A 19,332-nucleotide genomic window follows, 5' to 3' on the forward strand; every position below is an offset into this window, starting at 1 on the left:
CTTGCTGGTTGAAGGTGATTTTCGGGTCCGCTTCATTCCCTTTGCGGTAAATGGGTACAGCGAGGGCTCAAGGGCTGTTCGAGGTCCCAGGCGGCGTCCTGGGATAGTGTATGTGGACCTCTGCACTGGGGAATTGCAGAGTTGTCTCTCTTAGCATCCTGGGATACTTTTGCGTGTCATTATATTTTGGATGTTCGGGGTGCAAGGGATGGCAACTTCGGAGCAGGTGTTTTAGAGCAGGCCTCTCCGGATCCCATCCCAAGTAATATCAGCTCTGGTACATCCCAGGAGTCTGGACTGATCCGGTACGTACAGGGAAAGGAAAATTAGGGCTTACTTCCGATAATTTTCGTTCCTGTAGTACCAAGGATCAGTCCAGAGTCCCGCCCTCTGTGTTTCTCAGTTTTCGGAGAGTCCGCTGTGTGTGTGTGTTCTTTCTGTTATGCAAATGTTGCGTGATTTCTTATTTGATTAGCTATATGCTAATTTCTCTTCCGGGGCTAGTCTCGTGTTGGGGACTGTGGGCCCGGAGTTCCTCCGGTTCCTAGGCTGGGGGTTTTTAGTTAGTATTTAGTTGTCAGAGTTCTGCTTTGACATTGCGTTATACTGACAGGCTGTGGGTGGCACCCTGGTATATATAGGGGGAGCCTGACAAGTTTGGCTCTGTCTCCATCTGCTGGTTACGGAGGCACAACCCAGGAGTCTGGACTGATCCTTGGTACTACAGGAACGAAAATTATCGGAGGTAAGCCCTAATTTTCCTTTAGGATAAAAAAAAAAAAGTCAAGGACAAGGAAGTTCTTTGGCCTCCCAGGGGGTTGCTAGGTCCTGAGGGGACCGTTCCTCCTGGTGTTTAGAGGCAGCTGCTAGTAAGGGTCGAGGGCCCTGTAACTTAAATTCAAGCAGCCCTGGGGTGATACTGGGGAGCCCGGCTCACTCATCCCAGCAGGACCAGAACCAAGGACAGCGATCGGGCAAGTTTTCTTTGCTTTAAAAAAAAAAAAAAAAAAAGTTTGTTAATCTTGGCGTGCCGACTCTCCCTTCCTTTCCTGCTAGGGCCGGTTAAGTGCGCCGCCATTTTTCGAATAGACTTAGTTTTTGGGTACTTGCCAGGTTCTTATGGCCTGGATTGGCCTCTGTTGGAAACAGGATGCTGGGCTTGATGGACCCTTGGTCTGACCCAGTATGGCAATTTCTTATGTTAAGTTTTTTTCAATAGTATATCCACAGTGGCTTTTGAAGAGAATACTGCAGGGGTGTATCTAGGGTGACATGAGCGTTGAAATTTGACTCAGTTTCCATCTGTTGGCAGGGAAGCATAACCCATTGGTCCTGAGTCCATCTGTCTACACTAAGGAAAATGAAATTTTCCCTATGGGGCCAATCCTGGGATCAGTTCTTTCAGGATGCCAGGAGATCATTCAGGGGTGCTGCCGGCGGTAGCGCAGCAGGAGTTAAGTCCTTGCAATGAGGTGAGGCTGGTCCGTGCCGTCATTCCCATTATAGAGGGGGGTCACCTGGCATGGCTTTACGTGGAGTGGGCCAAGATTACTCAGGACCAGTGGGTTCTCAGTGTGGTAAAGGACGGCTACGCTTTAGAATTTGCTCGTCCAATCTGAGACTTGCTTCTAGTTTACCCTTGTGGTTCTGTAGACAAACAAATGGCGATTCGAGAGACACTGGGCTGTCTGTGAAAGCTGGGGAGTGGTAATTCCGGTTCCCCGTGAGCAGTTAGGCTTGGGAAGGTGTTCCATTTACTTCATGGTTCCAAAGAAGGAAGGCACTTTCCACCGATTCTAGACCTGAAAAAGGTAAAGGCAGCTCTCAAGGTACCATGTTTCCATATGGAGAAACTGAGGTTGGTTATTGCGGCGGTTTGCAAGGGAGACTTTCTGGAGTCTCTAGATCTAACTGAGGCATATTTGCACATTCCCATTCCGCCAAAGTCTCAGCATTTTCTGCGGTTCATGATTCTGAGTCAACATTTTCAGTTTCAGGCCCTTCCTTTCTGGTTGGCCACGGCACCACGTGCTTTCACCAAGGTGATGGTGGTGGTGGTGGCAGCGGCCTTGCGTCAGGAAGGGGTTCTGGTGCGCCTTATCTGGACAACTGACTTATCAGGGCGAAATTGGAGGTTATTTGTCGCAAGTCAGTTCAGAAGATATTCTCGAGTTGCTCGGCTGGGTGGTGAATGTGGTAGTCAACTGCAACCGGCACAGTCCCTGGAGTATCTGAGAGCTCAATTTGACTCTGACAGGCAAAGTGTTTCTTTCGGAGGAGCATGTTCGGAAGCTGCAAGGGCAGATCTGGGGTAACCGATGCCCAAGGTCTGGGACTATTTGCAGGTTCTGGGTTCTATAGCTTTGACCCTGGATTTGGTTCCGTGGGCGTTTGCTCATAGGAGACCCTTGCAGAGGGCTTTTCTGGCATGGTGGAACCCGGTCTCAGAGGAGTTTCATCTTCCATTGCTGCTCGAGGGATTCACTCGGGAGAGTCTGTTCTGGTGGCTTCTAAGTTCCGGTGGAGTCTAAGTTCCAATCTCATTCGGGGGCTAGATCTTGAAGTTCCGGATTGAGTAGTGCTTACAACCGATGCCACTTCTTCTGGTTGAGGAGCAGTTTGTCAGCAAGTGTCAGCTCAGGGTGGCTGGTCCATGAAAGAGTCTGCTTGGTCTATCAATCGGTTAGAGACCAGAACGGTCTGCCTACCTTATGGGCTTTTCTGCCATTGGTGAGAGGTTGTTCGGTGCAGGTACCGTCGGACAATGCGATGATGGTAGCTTACATAAATCGGGGTGGAACCAACAGCAGTAGCCCAGGAGGCACAGGAGTTGGTTCTCTGGGCGGAACAACACCTGGAGAGGATTGTGGCATCACATATAGCTGTGGCCGAAAACATTCAAGCGGATTATTTGAGCTGCAGGATATTTGATCCAGGTGAGTGGAAGTTGTTGGAGTCGGCGATGCAGCTCATTCGCGAAAGGTGGGGCTCCCCCCATGTGGACCTAATGGCGACTCATCAGAATGCCAAGGCATTTCGGTTTCTTAATCTGAGAAGGGAGCACAGGGCCAAGGGTGTCTATGCTCTAGTAGTGCCTTGGCTGTGGGAGGTTCTGCTTTGTTTTTCCTCTGTGGCCATTTCTGGGCAAGGCGTTGCGTCGGTTAGAGAGGCATCAAGGCTCTGGAGTGGCCTCATTGCACATGGTTCGCAAACCTGATCAACTTTGCAGTGGATGGTCCAATTCACTTCAGTCACTTAGTGGGCTGCCTTCGTCAGGGATCCATATTTTCAGATCAGGCCATTCGCTTTTGTCTAGCGGCATGGCTTTTGAGAGGCGGCAATTGAGGTATAAGGGTTATCCCGAGGCGGTTATTTCTACGCTGCTACAAGCTAGGCGATCTACTACTTATCTTTCATACGTGCTGGTATGGAAGGTTTTTGAGTCCTGCCAAACTTCTGCCGTTTGCTTGTTTGCTTTGCTTTGCACCTCCACCAATGGACATCTGGTCCATTGGTGGAGGTGCTGGAGACAGAGAAATACTGAGGGACTGCAGGTGGCACCTCGTGTTATGTGGCAGTGTCAGTAAAACTTTCTCTGTCTCCATCTGTTGGAGGGGAGGCAAAACCCAGGAGTCTGGACTGATCTGGGTACGTACAGGGAGCCACCTTTATTGGAAAAAGTGGTCATGAAATACTATGTGCCCTGCTGCTTCTGTCTTTAAGAGAGAATAGAGGCAGCTTAGAAAGTTTTTTTTTCTCTGTCTCCATCTGCCGGGAGAAGGAACAACCTACTGGTCTGGTAGGACTATAGGAAAGGAATGAACGGTAGTTACAATTTTCACCTTTTTATCCCCACAGATATTGAGGTAAGCTGGCCAGGTCTATGTTTGTCTGCACAATAAGTTAGTTTAATCCTTTCTTCTCTAGATTAAATACTATTTATCATTTCTATAGCTGTACTAGATGTATACAGTAGACTTGCCTCCTTCACTTTCTCCTCAGATCTTATTAGGTTAATCTCTTATCGCCTTTTTTTTTTTGCCCTGGACAGGGCAGCCTTTGAACTGGAGCTGCGGGCAGTAGTGCTGAAGGCATGTCGGGATTCCCTGCTGCAGGAGTGCCGTACCCTGGAGGATGAGGCATGTGCCAAGAAGCAGGAGCTGCAGGCACTGCAGCAGAAACACCAGCGCATCACAGACTTCCGACAACTTGTGGTGGGTACTGGGCGGGGAGACAGAAGAGAACTGCTGGTATGAGAGGACACGCAGGAGAGAAAACAAAAAAACAGCTGTTAGTCATGAGAGGGGCAAGGATACCTTGACTATAAGCTCCTCCTCAACACTGTGTGTAACTGTGAAATACTTTTTTTCCCCCCTATTTTTTAGGCCCAGTAATTTCCTTCTGTCCTTTTTGGTTTCTATTTCAATCACAAGTGGCCTCTGGGTTACTACTTCATAAGCATTCATAGATATTTGGGGGTTTTGCCATACTTCTAACACCCCCTCCTAACTCAGCCATTGTAGGGATGGTCCTTGGCCAGCAGTTACAAATAATAGCAGCCTCTGGAACCCAGCACACTTCTTAAAGGAAATTGGTTCTTACCTGCGAACTTTCATTCCTGTAGCACCACAGATCAGTCCAGACTCCTGGGTTTATTCATCCGTGCCAGCAGATGTAGACAGAGAAAGTAAAACTGACACTGCTTCATATACCCTGATGCCAGCTACAGATCCTCTGTATTGATCTGTACCCAAGCTAAATGCAACAAACCGTGCACTCAAACAAAAAAACCTTCCAAGAAAACTAGTAACAAATTTGGTAGATAAATCTTCTGCTATCTGAAATACACAAAGCTGAGCGGACAGCTCTCCACTTCCATAAATCGGGTGGGTTCTGGATTGATCCTTGGTACTACAGGAACAAAAATTAGCAGGTAAGAATCAATTTTCCTTTCCCTGTATGTACCCGGATCAGTCCAGACTCCTGAGATGTACCAAAGCTCCCTAATGAGGGTGAGACCTGGAGAATCCCGTTCGCAAGACACTTTCGCCAAATGACAGAGACTCACGATCCCCCTCATCCAGCCCAATAATGCCATGCAATTGTATGCAGAGACTTCCATGTCACCACTCTACAAATTTCTTGTGGAGAAACCAACTGGGCCTCTGCCCAAACAGGTCGCCTGAGACAGAGTAGAATGGGCCCTCAAACCTTCTGGAACTGGCTTACCCTTGAGGATGTAAGCCGATCCAATAGCTTCATTAGGCCACCTTGCAATAGTAGTTTTGGAGGCCTGAGAACCCTTCTTCGGACTATTCCACAAAACAAAAAGATGATCAGACCTAAAATCATTTGTGACTAAGATAGCGCAGCAAAGCTCTAAGGATGTCCAGCAGCCTAAGTTCTCATGCATTAGTCTCAGAAGCACCTAAGTCTGGAAAAGCCAGCAACTCCACCGTCTGATTAACATGGAAGGCGAATACCACCTTCAGGCGCTAAGACACGCCTACATCAGATATGTGAAGGAATGAATCTCAACACAACAGAGCTTGCAATTCCAAAATTCTCCTCGCAGAGCAAATGGCTCCCAAGAAAATGACCTTTAGAGTCAAATCCTAATGGGTCGCTCTGCGGATAGGTTTGAATGAAGCCTCATATAAACCCCGAAGAACGAGATTAAGGTTCCAAGGAGGACAAACTCTCCTCAAAGGAGGATGCAAATTCTTGACTCCTCGAATAAATCTGATCACTTCAGGATGAGAAGACAACCGGTACCCTCTCAAGTAAGCCAAGGCTGCCACCTGAAATCTAAGAGTTGAAAGTGAGGCCTTTGACTAACCCCTCCTGAAGGAACGACAAGATGTGGGACCGCAAAGTTCGTAAGGCCTGCACTCCCTTAGCCACACACCATGACTCAAGCTTTCCAGACTCGGATATACGATAAGAAGGTGGACTTCTGTCTCGCTTGTGGAAGGGTAATAATCACCACATCCGGGTACCCCCTGTTCCTCAAATGTCTCCTCTCAAAAGCCAAGCCGCAAGACAAAAGCGATCTGCCTGGTCGGAAAATATGGGGCCCTGCTGCAGAAGACGAGGGAGGTGACTGAGACACAAAGGTCCCACGATTACCCAGTTGACCAGATCTGTGAACCACGGCCAGCGAGGCCACTCCAGGGCCACCAGCAAACATCCCCCGGATGCCTCTCTATTCGCCGCAAGACCTTGCCTACCAGAGGCCACGGGGGAAAACTTACCATGGCCTCGGAGTTCTTCTGTAACACTAGTGCATCTATACCCTTGGCCCTGTACTCCCCTCCATCTGCTGAAAAAACGAGGAGCCTTCGCATTGTGCAGAGTCGCTATCAGATCGACATGAGGATGAACCCTTTTCTCGCAAATGAGCTGCATCGCTATGTCCAACAATTCCCATTCTCCTGGATCGAGAAGACTGCGACTGAGAAAATCTGCTTGGACATTTTCGACTCCTGTGATATTCGATGCTACTATCTGAACCAGATGCTGTTCCACCCAAAAGATAAACTCCTGAGCCTCCTGTGCTACTGAATGACTCTTGGTGCCACCCGGCCGTCGCATTGTCCAACAGAACTCATACCGAAAGCCGTTGAACCAAAGGCCGAAAGGCAAGTAACGCTAACTGTACCACCCTGGTCTCCAAGCGATTGATAGACTAAGAAACCGCCTCCGCCGACCAGGTGCCCTGGGCTGCTTTTCTCTGGCATACTGCTCCCCATCCAGATAGACTGGCATTGGTAGTAAGGATGATCCAATCCAGAGCCTCCAACACGACCCCCCCCCCACACCAGTTGGGTATCTGAAGCCACCAAGACAAGACTGTCCCTGGCAGAAGTAGTGAGAGACACAGGTTGATGAAACTCCTCTAATGGACTCCACTGAGCTAGGAAAACTCTCTGAAGTGGTTGCATATGAGCAGGGCTCATGGTACCAGGTCCAGCGTGGAAGTCATTGAACTGAAGACCTGCAAGAAGTCCCAAGCTCTGGGTATGTGCAACTTTGACAAGTGCCGAACTTGATTTTGTAACTTGTGTGTTCTCTCCTCCGGGAAGACCTTGGCCTGAATCATGTCAAAACGCACCCTCAAGTACTCCAGATTTTGGGACGGGATTAAGTGGCTCTTCGCTAAATTCACCACCCAGCCTAGAAATTGCAGAGTCCGAAACACTGTCTGTAGGGCAGAGTGACAACTGTTCTCAGAGTTCTCCCGTATGAGCCAATTGTCGAGATAAGGATGGACCAGGATTCCCTGGCGCCGCAAAGTCACTGCCACGACCACCATGACTTTGGTGAAGGTACGGGGTGCCGTGGCCAGCCCAAATGGAAGCGCCTGAAACTGGAAATACTGCCCTAAGACCATGAACCTCAGGTAGTGTTGATCTTGCCAAATTGGAATGTGTAGATACGCCTCAGTGAAGTCCAGAGATGCCAGGAACTCCTGAGTGTGTACAGCTGCTATCACCAGCCACAATGTTTCCATGCAAAATTGAGGAACCTTCAACGCCACATTCACGCGCTTCAAAGTCCAGAATGGGGTGAAAAGTTCCCTCCTCCTTCAGAATGACGAAGTAATTGGCATATTGACCTGTCCGGATTTCATCCTGAGGCACTGGGACCACAGCCCCCAAGCGCTACAACCTGTCTAGAGTCTCTCACACCACTGTGCACTTTTGCAACGAGCCGCAGGGGAGATAAGAAACAGGTCACGCACGGGACGAGCAAATTGTAATGTGTGACCTTCTCTTATTACGCTGAGGACCCACTGGTCCTGAGTGACCTTGGCCCACTCCTCGTAAAAGTGAGTCAGATGACCCCCCCCCCTATAAAAGAAATGACGGAGTGACCCGGCCTCGCCGCATTGTGCAGTCTTGGACCCAGAGGAACCTCCGCTGATGGGGGTTCTGAAGGGCCGACGTCCTCCGCGAAAGGACTGTCCCCAGAAAAAGGCCTCTGCACCGCTGAAGGCCCGCCTCAGCTGACGAGTTCTCCTCCTTATTGTCCTGAAAACGCAGATGTGATGGAAAATTTAGTTTGCCCCTAGGTTTGTCCTCAGGCAATTTATGCTCCTTATTGTCACCTAATTGCTTCACTAGATGTTCCAGGTCCTCCACAACTAAGAGGCAGCCTTTAAAAGGTAAAGAATCCAGCTGGGATTTAGACAAAATATCTGCCAACCAGTTACGGAGCCACAAGAGACGCCGTGCGGAAACCGCAGCTCCTATAATACGGGAAGACGTCAGCACCAAATCATGCAAGGCATCCGCTACATGAAGCTTCCAACCATTCGGCCTGACTCCTTTGGGAAATGCTGCACCCAGCGTATGCAAGCTCTCTGCATGAAGCTGGAACAAATGGCCTCCTGGAGACCCAAAGCCGAAACCTCAAAAATCTGCTTGACATGGACCTCCAGCTTGCGGTCCTGAACATCCTTCAGCACTGCTGCTTCCGCAACCAGAATGGTCGTCGTCTTTGTGACAGCCGAGACCGCCACATCCACCTTGGGAAGCGCAAAGAGATCCAAGGTATGCTCTGACAAAGTATAAAGCTTCGCCATTGCCCTGCCTACTCACAAACCAGCATCCGGCGTGCCCCATTCCTGGTCCACCATCTTTAGACGCATGATATGGAAACCCGGAAGGAGGGTTCCTCATGCCCTCCAGGACTGGATGTGCTCCCATCTTTGAGAGTTTTTTCCGGTGGAGGCTGGAGCCCCAGCTCCTTCAGAACCTGGGGAATTAGAGTGGCAAGTTCCTCCCTGCGGGACAAATGCAGGATTTTGGGGTCATCTCCCTCGGCCGCCGGCACCGGGTCCACATCATCCCCCTGCATCACGTCCGTAACCACCGTGTCTACCGCTTGGTCCCCCGAGAGCGCTACCCCCAGATCAGAGACATCATCCTACAGAGCTGGACAAGCTGAATGCAGAACCCTGGTGCCGGAAGTGCTCTGCAATGGCCCAGGACCGACCGGACAAGATCCCAACTCTGGATATAAAGCGGGAGGGTCTTGACCCCCCTGCTGGAGCCCAAGCCTCTCTTGCTGCACTAAATAGTCTTTGTGCAAGAGCAGAATGAATTTGGGCGAGAAGGGATGCAGCACTGCGGTGAGAGATTGTGGCCACTACATGTCCTCACCCGCAGGTATAGACCTGGGTGGACTGGGAAAAGCACTGGAGGAAAATCCCCCATCAGTCTCCGATAGGGCAGGCCTGACGGCTGGGGATTCCAAAATGGCTGCCGTTCCTGCGGTTATAGGAGCAGACAGCTGCACGCGGGTTGAGCCGTCGAAAGCTGCAGCAGTCAGGGTGGCCGCGAATTTCCTTCATTTCACGGGTGCTGGGAGTTTGGAGGGCCCCTCCCTCTCGAAACGCAGGCTGCACAAAGACCGTGGCGATTAAACTATGCAGGGGCTGCTCCACACGTGCTGTAGGCCGACCCCCCCCCTCACCATCTGCCCGCAGAAGGAAAAAGAAACCCGGGCCGAAAAAAAGACACCCCGAGAGAAAACAGCATCAACACCCACACAGGGTGGGGTGGGGAAGAGAGAGAGCTGACCTTACTGCTGACCTCTGCTACTCCTTAGTTTTTTTTTTTGTTTGGTTTTTAACAAAAAACAACTTTAAGCAGCCTCACCGCAGTTCCCTGCACCTAACACTGAAGAGAGCTGTCCAGCTCAATTCAGCAAATTAAGAAAAGGAGAGGAAAAGACAAAGTGAGCCAAAAGAAGTCACCTCAGATCCCTCGTGAAGGGGAGGGATCTGGACCACCAGATGTGCACCCCACGGCTAAACCTGGACCGGGCGTACAAAAGGGTCACCAATCCCCCCCCAGCACATCCACCTCAACCAAACAGGGTAGGGTTCTCTCACTAGGAACCCCGGCCCCTGGGAGGAAGGCTCAAAGAAACAAAAAGTTAGAAAAAAATACTGGGCACGCTGAACAAACTGCAGGTTTATTTATCCGCCACCATCTGCTGGAGACAGAAAAATACTGATGACCTGCAGGTGGCACCAGAGTATATGAGGCAGTGTCAGTTTTACTTTCTCTGTCTCCATCTGCTGGCATGGATGAATAATCCCAGGAGTCTGGACTGATCCGGGTACGTACAGGGAACCTAAGTCCAACCAGTGGACATCACCACTGAGTGGTGGTAGAGACTCCCTCCTGCTCTCCTTTAAGGGCTGTGAATGTTTCCGCTGTAGTATCCTCCTAGTCTCAGCTAGTTGGAGAAACGGAAGGAGAGTCTTGAGAATCGAAGATAGGTTCCTCCACGTGGTTGCTTCCAGCATTGCCACTCAGCCACCAGGGATAGACATCTGGTGGCCCATCAGCAGAGCTGATCCAAGGGCAGCAGAATACCACAGAGTCTTAATTGTATGTTTTTTCCAGGAGAGGAAGCAGCAGCAAATTCAAATCCTAATCAAGGGGAACTCGTGCAGCAAATCCCAGTTACTGAAAAGCCAAAGAGAGGTGAGTGCCTTCAGTGATGTATAAACAGCAGGAATCTCCTAGAGTGCGGATAACCTGTGACTGTCAGGAAGATCACAGCGGAATAGGAGTAGTGTTGTGCACAGCATCTGGGAAAGGAACGGAGGGGTAAAAATGGAACAGGAGAGGAGCAAGCGGTGAAAACCTTGCAGGGGAGAGGAATAGGATGAAGAGACTGGAGGAGGGATATGATGAGCAAGGGATGAAAAAGTAGTGGGCAGAGTGAACAGGAAAGTTTGAAGAGTAGAGGCAATTAAGATGTGAAGAAAAACGTTTTTGGGATTGGGAGGGATGTTCTATAGTGAGAGAGAGTGGTGTAAGAGAGAAAAGGATATAGGAGAAAAGAGTGAGAAACCCAACACTAATAGAAAGTTACAGCAATGCTTGTGCTACCAGTGTTGCTATTGAAGCCCCTCTGCCCTCTCTCTCTCAGGTACAGCAGTTTATTCAGCGTCGGCTGCTGAGCCCACAGAAAGATGTGGAGGTGGAGGTCCAGCAGCTTTGTGGCGGTGTTGAACGGGAGCTCAAGTTATTTTCCAGAGTCTTCCTCCCCTGCCTTCTGCACCGCATCATCAATGGGTAAGACCCCCATCTGCGCCCTCTGTCCCTTCCTGCACAGTGTGCGTCTAAACGAAACAATTCTGCCACACATCCATTAACGGATTGCAAAGGACATTTCAAGGCTCCAGCAAGAATCTTCTGGCAGCTGCTGACTTTGGTTTTATGTCGGCCCGCTGAACTTCTCCTGTAGCTGGCGATCCTGCATAGTTCAGGAAATTTAGTTGCCAGCACTGTCAAGCTAATTTTAAAACGAACACACGTACGCCCATACACACACGTATTAGCAGGCAAGCACAGGTACACTGAAATTTTAAATCGTGCATGCTTAAGTTTTAAAATACGCCATTCCCTGTCCGTAGCCAGATCAGTCCAGACTCCTAGGCAAGGTTTGCGTCACCTTATTTCTCTTTCTCCGGCGCTGGTGGTGCAGGGAGGCAGCTCGGGGCATCATTCTCCTTAATACACCAATTGTGTATAAGTATGCTCCTAATTTTAAGAGATTACTCGAGTAAAGCTAGCGCATGTGACTTTCATAGGACCTTGTTGGTTTTTATGCATGTATGTAAGCAGATTTTACAACATGCTCATGCAAGGGACATTCCCATTTCCTGTTCATATCCAGATCAATCCAGACAAGTAGTTTATGCTTCACTACCAGCAGATGGAGACAGAGAGCAAAACTTTGAGGAATGGCACCCAAAGCGCATGTTGTAAGACCTGCTGTGTTTGGTCCGCGCTGCTCAATAGTAGGTCCCTGTGCTCTGCCTGTGGAGAAGGCCCAGGGGCACTTGTGGAAAAGAGGGCTGCTTTTACGGAGATGGGGGGGGGATCCTAGAGAGCTTCCGTTCCTGCAGAAGATCACAGACAGGGGCCTGCAGCCGCCGGACATGCCAGGGATTCTCCCCCCTCCTTTGTCTCGTGTAGTGCAGGAGGGACAGGAGGGGGAGGCAGAGTCGGAGGACAATTTGCTAGAGTGGGAGATGACAGATTCGGAAGATTTCTCGCCGGAGTTTGTGTTGCTCCTTCATAAGGCCTTCCTGGTGTGGAAGTGGTTGGGGGCTAAGCAACCTCCCCGTTGAACTTAAGTGTCCTAAAGTGGCACCTGCTGGAGAGTCCGGGGACCTGCTGCACCACCTAGGTCTCAGTCGCGCAGATTTGGAGGCTGATCCCAGGGATCTAGGTGACTCTGATATACAGGAGGACCCTCCGGATTTGCATGGCATAGATCCAGTTGTGGATGCAGACGCGGCTCCAAATGCAGTCCCGTATGCGAATAAGGATCCGGATCAGGACGAGTTTCTGGTCTCCGAAGGAGACAAATCTAGGTTTGTCCATTTGTTTAAAAAAGAAGAATTACATCCTCTTATTCCTCAAGTATTACAAGAGTTGGGGGTTAAGGTGACTCAGGAGGAGTCAGATAATGAGATCGTGAACCCAGTTCTGGATGGGCTGTGAGGCCTTCCTAGTGCCTTTCCCTTGCCCAGGAAGATTCGCAAGTTAGTCAATTGGAAGTGGGGCTTTCCGGAAGTGAGTCTAAAGGTGGGCAGGGCCATGGCTAAACTTTACCCTCTAATGGAGGAGACCTTGGTGCTCCTTCGGGTGCTGAAGATGGATGCGGCTGTTTCGGTGGTCACCTAAGAAGACGACCACCCGGTAGCGGGGTCAGCCGCTCTGAAAGATGTTCACGACCACAAATTGGAGATTCAGCTGAAGCGGATGTTTGAGGTTTCCACATTGAGTCTCCGAGCCGCGATTTGTGCTAGCATGATGCAGAGGGCTTGTTTGGGGGGTTTTTGAGTCTTGGTGTGTGGAACACAAGGTAGAGACCCTACTTGAGCATTGGTGTCTGATATCTTGTCCTTCTGCAGGCCAGTCTGGCTAAAGGCTTATTGTGCAGGTATCTGCCCTCTGTTGCTTCCGTGGTAAGATACGCGGGGTAGCCTTAGCCGCGTATCCGGACGTGGTACGTTTTCTCTGAGGGGCAAAACATTTGCGTCCTCCGGTCAGGAATCCTTGTCCATTGTGGAGCCTAAATTTGGGTCTCAAAGCTCTGTGTACGGCACTATTTGAACCTTTGAAGAGGGCGACACTCAAAGATCTTACATTAAAAGTGTTTTTTCTCGTGGCTAATTCCTCTGCGTGCCAGGTGTCTGAGCTTCAGGTGTTATCCTGCAGGGAGCCTTTCTTGAGGATTACGGATGCGGGAGTTTCTTTGTGGACGGTTCCTTCCTTTCTTCCAAAGGTTGTGTCCTCCTTCCATTTGAATCAGTCGGTGGAGCTCCTGTCTTTTCTGGATTGGACCGCTCCAATCCACAATCTAGAGATGTGGAATGTCAGTAAGTTTCACCACAAGAGAGATGTAGGGAGACTACTTTGAAGTCTTTGCACACCTTTACTAGACATTACCGGTTGGATGTCCATGCCCCGGGCTCTGGTGGCTTTGTTGAAGGTGTGATCCAAGTGGGATTCTCAGGGTCCCACCCCATGTAAGACAGCTCTGGTACATCCCAGGAGTCTGGATTGATCCGGGTTCCTATTGGCTTGTTCACGCAAAAACGGAAGAGGAGTGCATACGGTTGCTGGCTTGGGTGATAAATGTGGCGAAATGTTACCTAGTACCGACCCAGTCGTTGGATATCTGGGGGCATTGTTCGACAACCAGAAGGACAGGGTGTTTCTCACTCCAGACAGGTTGACAAAGTTACATGCGCAGGTGATGCATCTGTTGTGGCTATCGGTGCCAACAGCCTGGGAATATTTGCAGTTCCTGGGGTGCATGGCTTTCACATTGGATTTGGTTCCTTGGGCCTTCGTACACGTGAGACCATTGCAGAGCATTCTTTTGTGCAGATGGAATCCCGTGTCTGAGGAGTATCATCAGCCCTTGCCTCTTCTAGAAGAATCCAGGTCCAGTTTTTCATGGTGGCTTTCGCATCACAATCTGGAAAAGGGACGGTATCTGGAGAATCCAGACTGGGTGGTGGTGACTATAGATGCCAGCCTCAAGGGTTGGGGATCTGTGTGCCTGGGGAGGACTGCCCAAGGCCTTTGGTCAGTGCAGAAGAGCGCCTGGAAGGCTTCTAGCGGTCTGGGTGCAAGAAGCCTCCCTTCAGAGACAGGATGGTTCGGGTTTTCTCGGACAATGCGACGACAGTGGCATACATCAACCGGCAAGGAAGAACAAAGAGTCCAGCGGTGGCTCTGGAAGCGCGGCAGCTGTTTGTCTGGGCGGAGTGCCATGTCACGGGTGCGACAATGTGCAGGCGGATTTCCTGAGCAGGTAACAGTTGGATCCGGGGGAATGGGAATTGTCCCTGGAAGTTTGGGATTGCATCTGTGCCAGGTGAGGCGTACCCCAGTTGGATATCAAGGCGAAGTGGTCCAGCGCAAAGATGGTGAGGTTCTTCAATCACAGAAGAAAGGTCAGTGCAGTGAGATTGGATGCTCTGATGTGCCCATGGCCGACAGGAATACTTCTGTATGTGTTTCCCCTGTGGTCACTGGTTGGGCGAGTTCTGCGGTGCATAGTCACATCCGAGGCTGGTGGATCTGGTGATGCCAGAGTGGCCATGATGCCCATGATTCGCGGATCTCTAACATCTCAGGGTAGAGGGACCTCTCAGGATAGCCCATCTGCCACGCTTGCTTTATCAGGGGCCCATATTTTCAGATTGGAAGGATCACTTCTGACTCACGGCTCGGCTTTTGAGAGGCGGCGACTGAGACTGAAAGGCTATTTGGAACTGGTTATTTCTACCCTCCTTCAGGCCCTGAGGCCTGCTATGTTTCTTGCGTATGTCAGGGTCTGGAGTCTTTGAGTTGTGGTTGGATCCTCTATCTATGGACATTCCTCATATTTTAGCCTTTTTTGCAGGAGGGATTGTCTAAGGGTTTGGTCTTTAACTGCCTCCGCATTCAGGTTTTCTGCCTTGGGTTCCCAGGGGCAAATTGTGGGGGAAGTCTGTGGCCTCTCACCCTGATGTGGTTCGATTCCTGAAGGGAATCAAGCATATGCGGCCTCCGGTTCAGAATTTGTGCCTGAATTGGAACCTCTGTGGTGTGTCTTTTGAGCCTTTGAGAAGGGCAAAGCTGAAGGACCTCACGTTGATAGTGTTTCTGGTGGCCATATATTCTGCTCAGCGGATTTCTGAATTGCAGGCTCTGTCATGTAGGGACCCTTTTAAATGTATTTCTAATGATGGGGTCACGTTTCAAACGGTCCCTTCTTTTTTGCCGAAGGTGGTGTCCTCTTTTCATGTTTATCAGATGGTGGATCTGTTATGAATCTCCGTACGGAGTTAGCAATCTATTAGAAATCTGATGCTTGATGGGAGGAGCAGTCAGATAGGAGGAGCAGTCTGTAGAGAAAGCTCTGTATAACGGGCTTCTGGAGAGGGAGGAGTCAGCAATCTTGTAGTGTCTCAGATATCGTCTTGCTAAGGAGTAGCAGTCTGTAATGAATGAGATATAGTTGTGGGTGGATCCCTGGGCCGGTGGCAGATGACTTCGCCCCCGGGAGGATACTCCGAGAGGGACCACCGGCTAGGCTAGAGTATGGAGACAGACACAGATAGTTCTTTTATTAAACAGGTTATTAGAAACCACCAGAGGTGGCAGTAGTGAGCTGATATGCCCGGCAGGGCTGTAGTCCCTTAGGTACTGGAACAGCGATCCAGGATGGCTGAGCTGTTGAGAAACTATAGAAAGTGAGTAGGCAGAGTTCATGAACAGAACTAGATGACAAAACTCACGTAAGGTCTCAAGGAAGCTCAGGAGCTGGAAAGGATTAGGCCCTTGAGGAGCGAGTACCTGGTTCCAGGGTAGGCTCTGAGAGAGCGATGGTAACTCACAATTGTTTGTAGCAGCGATAGCTTCCAGGCAGTAGCGGATCTTCAGAGTGTCCAGGAACATGGGCCCTCGAGGAGCGAGTACTGGTTCCTATCTGCAATCTGAAAGTAAAAGAGCGAGGCCCCCGAGGAGCGAGTACCTCTGGTAAGTCCGAGGAGGCAGAGTAGCTTGGATAGCCGAAGCGAGTATGTATCCGTATCCTTGCTAACTCAGTTTGTTAGCGTTTTCAAAGACCTTTAAATATTGGAAGCAGATGATGTCATCTCAGGGGGATGCCCCTGAGGTTCGCGCCCTTGCTGGTACAAGAGTCTGGACGCGAGTGCGTGCGCCCCCTAGGCATCAGGACAAGATGGCGGAGTTGCAGTTTTGAGCCGGTCCGAGGATGCCGGAGGGAGGCGGCATGGAAACGCCACAGCAGCCAGCCGTCTATCAGACCCGGAGGGAGTCTCCACAGAGGTAAATAGGGCGGAGTCAGGACGTCGAGCAGCGACGGTCGCAACAGGATCTTCCAGCTGTTCCAGAGGGGTCTAAAGATTCTCCAGAGGAGAGGGAACTGCATCTTTTGGATGTGTGTCTGGAGGTCACAAATTATTTTCGGCAGTCTAATCACCTTTTTGTGCTGTTCGGAGTGCAAAGAAAGGTGATCAGGCTTCAAAGGACACAGTTTTGTGATGGCTAAAGGAGGCCATTTGCTCTGTGTACATTTGTAAGGGTTGCAGGATTCCAGTGGGGCTGAAAGCTCATTCAACAAGCACGCAGGCGGCTTCTTGGGCAGAGCGTCAGTTGCTCTCTCCCCAGGAGATTTGTAGAGCAGCGGTGTGGTCCTCGCTTCATACTTTCACCAGGCATTACCGTTTGGCTGTGCAGGAGGATGTGTCCTTTGAGAGTGTTTTATGTGCGGCTCTTTTGGGTTCCCGCCCAGTTTAGGGGTGCTTGGGTACATCCCATTTGTCTGGGCTGATCTGAGTATGAACAGGAAAGGAAAACTGGTCCTTATCTGCTCATTTTCGTTCCAGAGACCCTCCCTGTTGCTGCCAAAAGACTGGGTTTTCCTGATAGTCGATGTCAAAATTTCTATTCAGTTGTACGTATGTTTTTGGATATCTGGAGGTGACTGAGGCTCCAGCACAGGGGGTTCCAGCCCTGCTTTACCTGTTCGCCCTGAAGGGGGTTTTGAGGTTTAATCTTTGGCTTGGGCACAGGTCAGTACTGAGGGACTGCAGGTGGCCCTCTCAGATAAGTAGCAGTGCTCAAAGGTTTGTCCTCTGTCTCCATCTGCTGGTGGGAGTGCATAAACCCACTTCTCTGGACTGATCTGTGGTATTACAGGAACGAAAACTAGCAGGTAAGAACCAATTTTCCTTTTTCCAGTTAGTCTACCAGTTTGTCCAGTTACTATCGAGGTGGTCTAGACCTCTCTGGTTGTTCTTCCCGGACCCCTCACCCTGTTGTGTAAGTCCTGAAATGCAAGATTTGCAGATTGTTCCTTATCAGGGCAGAAGAGTTATGCGGATAACAAGCCTGCACACTCTGCGTTTTCGGTTTCAAAATATGGAGTTGCGTACCTCAGTATTGGCCCCACCCTGGAATGCCCATGCACGCCCCTTTTCACACCCTTATTTTTCACATGTGCACAGGTACATGCGCGCGTAATTCTCGTCTTTTAAAAATCCGCATTGCTTGTGGCAGCCCATGTATCCACGTATGCGTGAGCAATGCTTTTAAAACTGACTTCTAAGATTTTAAATTTCTAGCCCTATTCATTGTTGCTGCATATCTTCCTGGTAATACCCAAGAGATTCTTATGTATATCATTATCTAACTATTGCAAGCATTTCTTAAATATACCTCAGGCCATTCTCCATATAGATAAGCAAGGGTGATTGGAGAGGGGGAATTTCAGGTGGTAATTCACTGCACTAAAAGAAGGCACAAACTGGTGAGGTGACCATTTGGACAGGAAGAACTGGGCAGTCTGGATGGAACTCCTTGTGAGGGTGCTGGGTGGAGCTCTGACCTTTGGCTTTTAACCTTCTTCGGGCAGGGAGGCTGTTTCCGAATGTGGCATCCTTCTATTTCTAAGGTATACTTGCTTTTATATGTTGTGTATTAATGCCTTACTTGCACTCCCCCACCCCCAATCTCTGTCCTTCAGGACCCAGCATGTCCCAGCCCATGAGCTCTCCATCCACCGTCTGGACCAGATTTTACCATGGGACTCCCTTGTTTTCACTGGTGTCTGCCAGAGCCTCAAATTCCCTCTTTATAAGGTGAGAGAATTGTGTTCAAAGGTAGATATATTTGAGGGACCTTGTAGTTTTAGGCCCTGGAATGAGTGCAGCTCATCACGCTTAAACAGATGCACCACGCTGGGATCATCCCCGTCAGGGGTATCCAACTCCCCAGTTGCCCGGCTTCCACTGAGGTTTGACCCATAAGGTGCCTAACACCTCAGGGAGCTAGTCTACCAACTAGTTTAAAAAACAGAATTTTAGATAACAGATTGCAGGAGTGCACCTCTACCATCTGCTGGAGTCAGAAATACTGAGGGACTGCAGGTGGCACCTCGTATATGTAGCAGTGCCCAAGGTTTTGCTCTCTGCCTCCACCTGCTGGTAGGGAGGCACAACCCACTGGTCTGGACTGATCTGTGGTATTACAGGAACGAAAATTAGCAGGTAAGAACCAATTTTCCTTTCTCAAGCGAGTGCTGGAAAGTCACAGCTCATGTGCTCTCGTGTGTCTCAGGAGAATTTGGAACATCTTGCCTCTGTGTCTTGATAACATCAAATGTGCTCTTGTGTCACAGGAAACTGTCTGAATGCTGTGGCTTCTTCTCTTTCATATATCTTGGAAAAACATTGCAGCTACCATTCTCTTGTGTCTTCAGACCGTCATGGCTCCTGCTCTGTTGTGAGGGTCATGAAGATGTCAGCAAGTTGTAACTCTCAGTTGATGTAGCTGGCATGGTATTTTGTTCCCCCCCTCAGGCTCCAGAGAAGATCTTAGTCCACGTAGCTGAACTCAAGAAGGATCTTGTTTACTTACGTGGCCAGATGTGCTACAAAACCATAGCCCTGAGCGAGCTACAGCTGAAGAAGAAGCTGTCCCAGGCACCTGACGTTCAGAGTAAGGATTTTTACCCATCAGCGATCTGGCTCATTCACCCTACTTTACTTTTCTTGACCTCGTAGTCTTCTTTTCGTGATTGATCAACATCATCCCCCACCCACATTTCTTCTGCTTCTCTGGTCTTCCCTCTCTCTACATAGCTCTATTTTTTCATGAGTTGCTTTTTCTCCCCTCACCATCTGTTTGTTCCTCATGGTTTCTTGCAATCCCACATCTCCTCTATCTATGATTTCTTTCTGTCTCTGTGCCCTTTCTCAACATCTCTGCCTTT

At 49.8% G+C, this 19,332-nt stretch overlaps 1 protein-coding gene across 2 annotated transcripts in view; it reads left to right on the top strand.

Moving 5' to 3' along the window:
• Window positions 1-19,332, top strand: part of LOC115082140 (HAUS augmin-like complex subunit 5) — a 95,676-nt gene that overhangs the window by 58,790 nt on the left and 17,554 nt on the right. Inside the window, exons 13-17 of one of the 2 annotated variants that reach the window (XM_029586398.1) lie at window positions 4,052-4,214; window positions 10,422-10,502; window positions 10,954-11,099; window positions 18,085-18,199; window positions 18,920-19,058. In XM_029586398.1, the coding sequence (XP_029442258.1) occupies window positions 4,052-4,214; window positions 10,422-10,502; window positions 10,954-11,099; window positions 18,085-18,199; window positions 18,920-19,058 (644 nt within the window). The remainder of the gene's footprint in view (window positions 1-4,051; window positions 4,215-10,421; window positions 10,503-10,953; window positions 11,100-18,084; window positions 18,200-18,919; window positions 19,059-19,332) is intronic. The other variant, XM_029586399.1, reaches the window with a different exon arrangement.

This window comes from Rhinatrema bivittatum, unplaced genomic scaffold, assembly GCF_901001135.1.
Source record: "Rhinatrema bivittatum unplaced genomic scaffold, aRhiBiv1.1, whole genome shotgun sequence".
In the NCBI taxonomy this organism is placed as follows: domain Eukaryota; kingdom Metazoa; phylum Chordata; class Amphibia; order Gymnophiona; family Rhinatrematidae; genus Rhinatrema; species Rhinatrema bivittatum.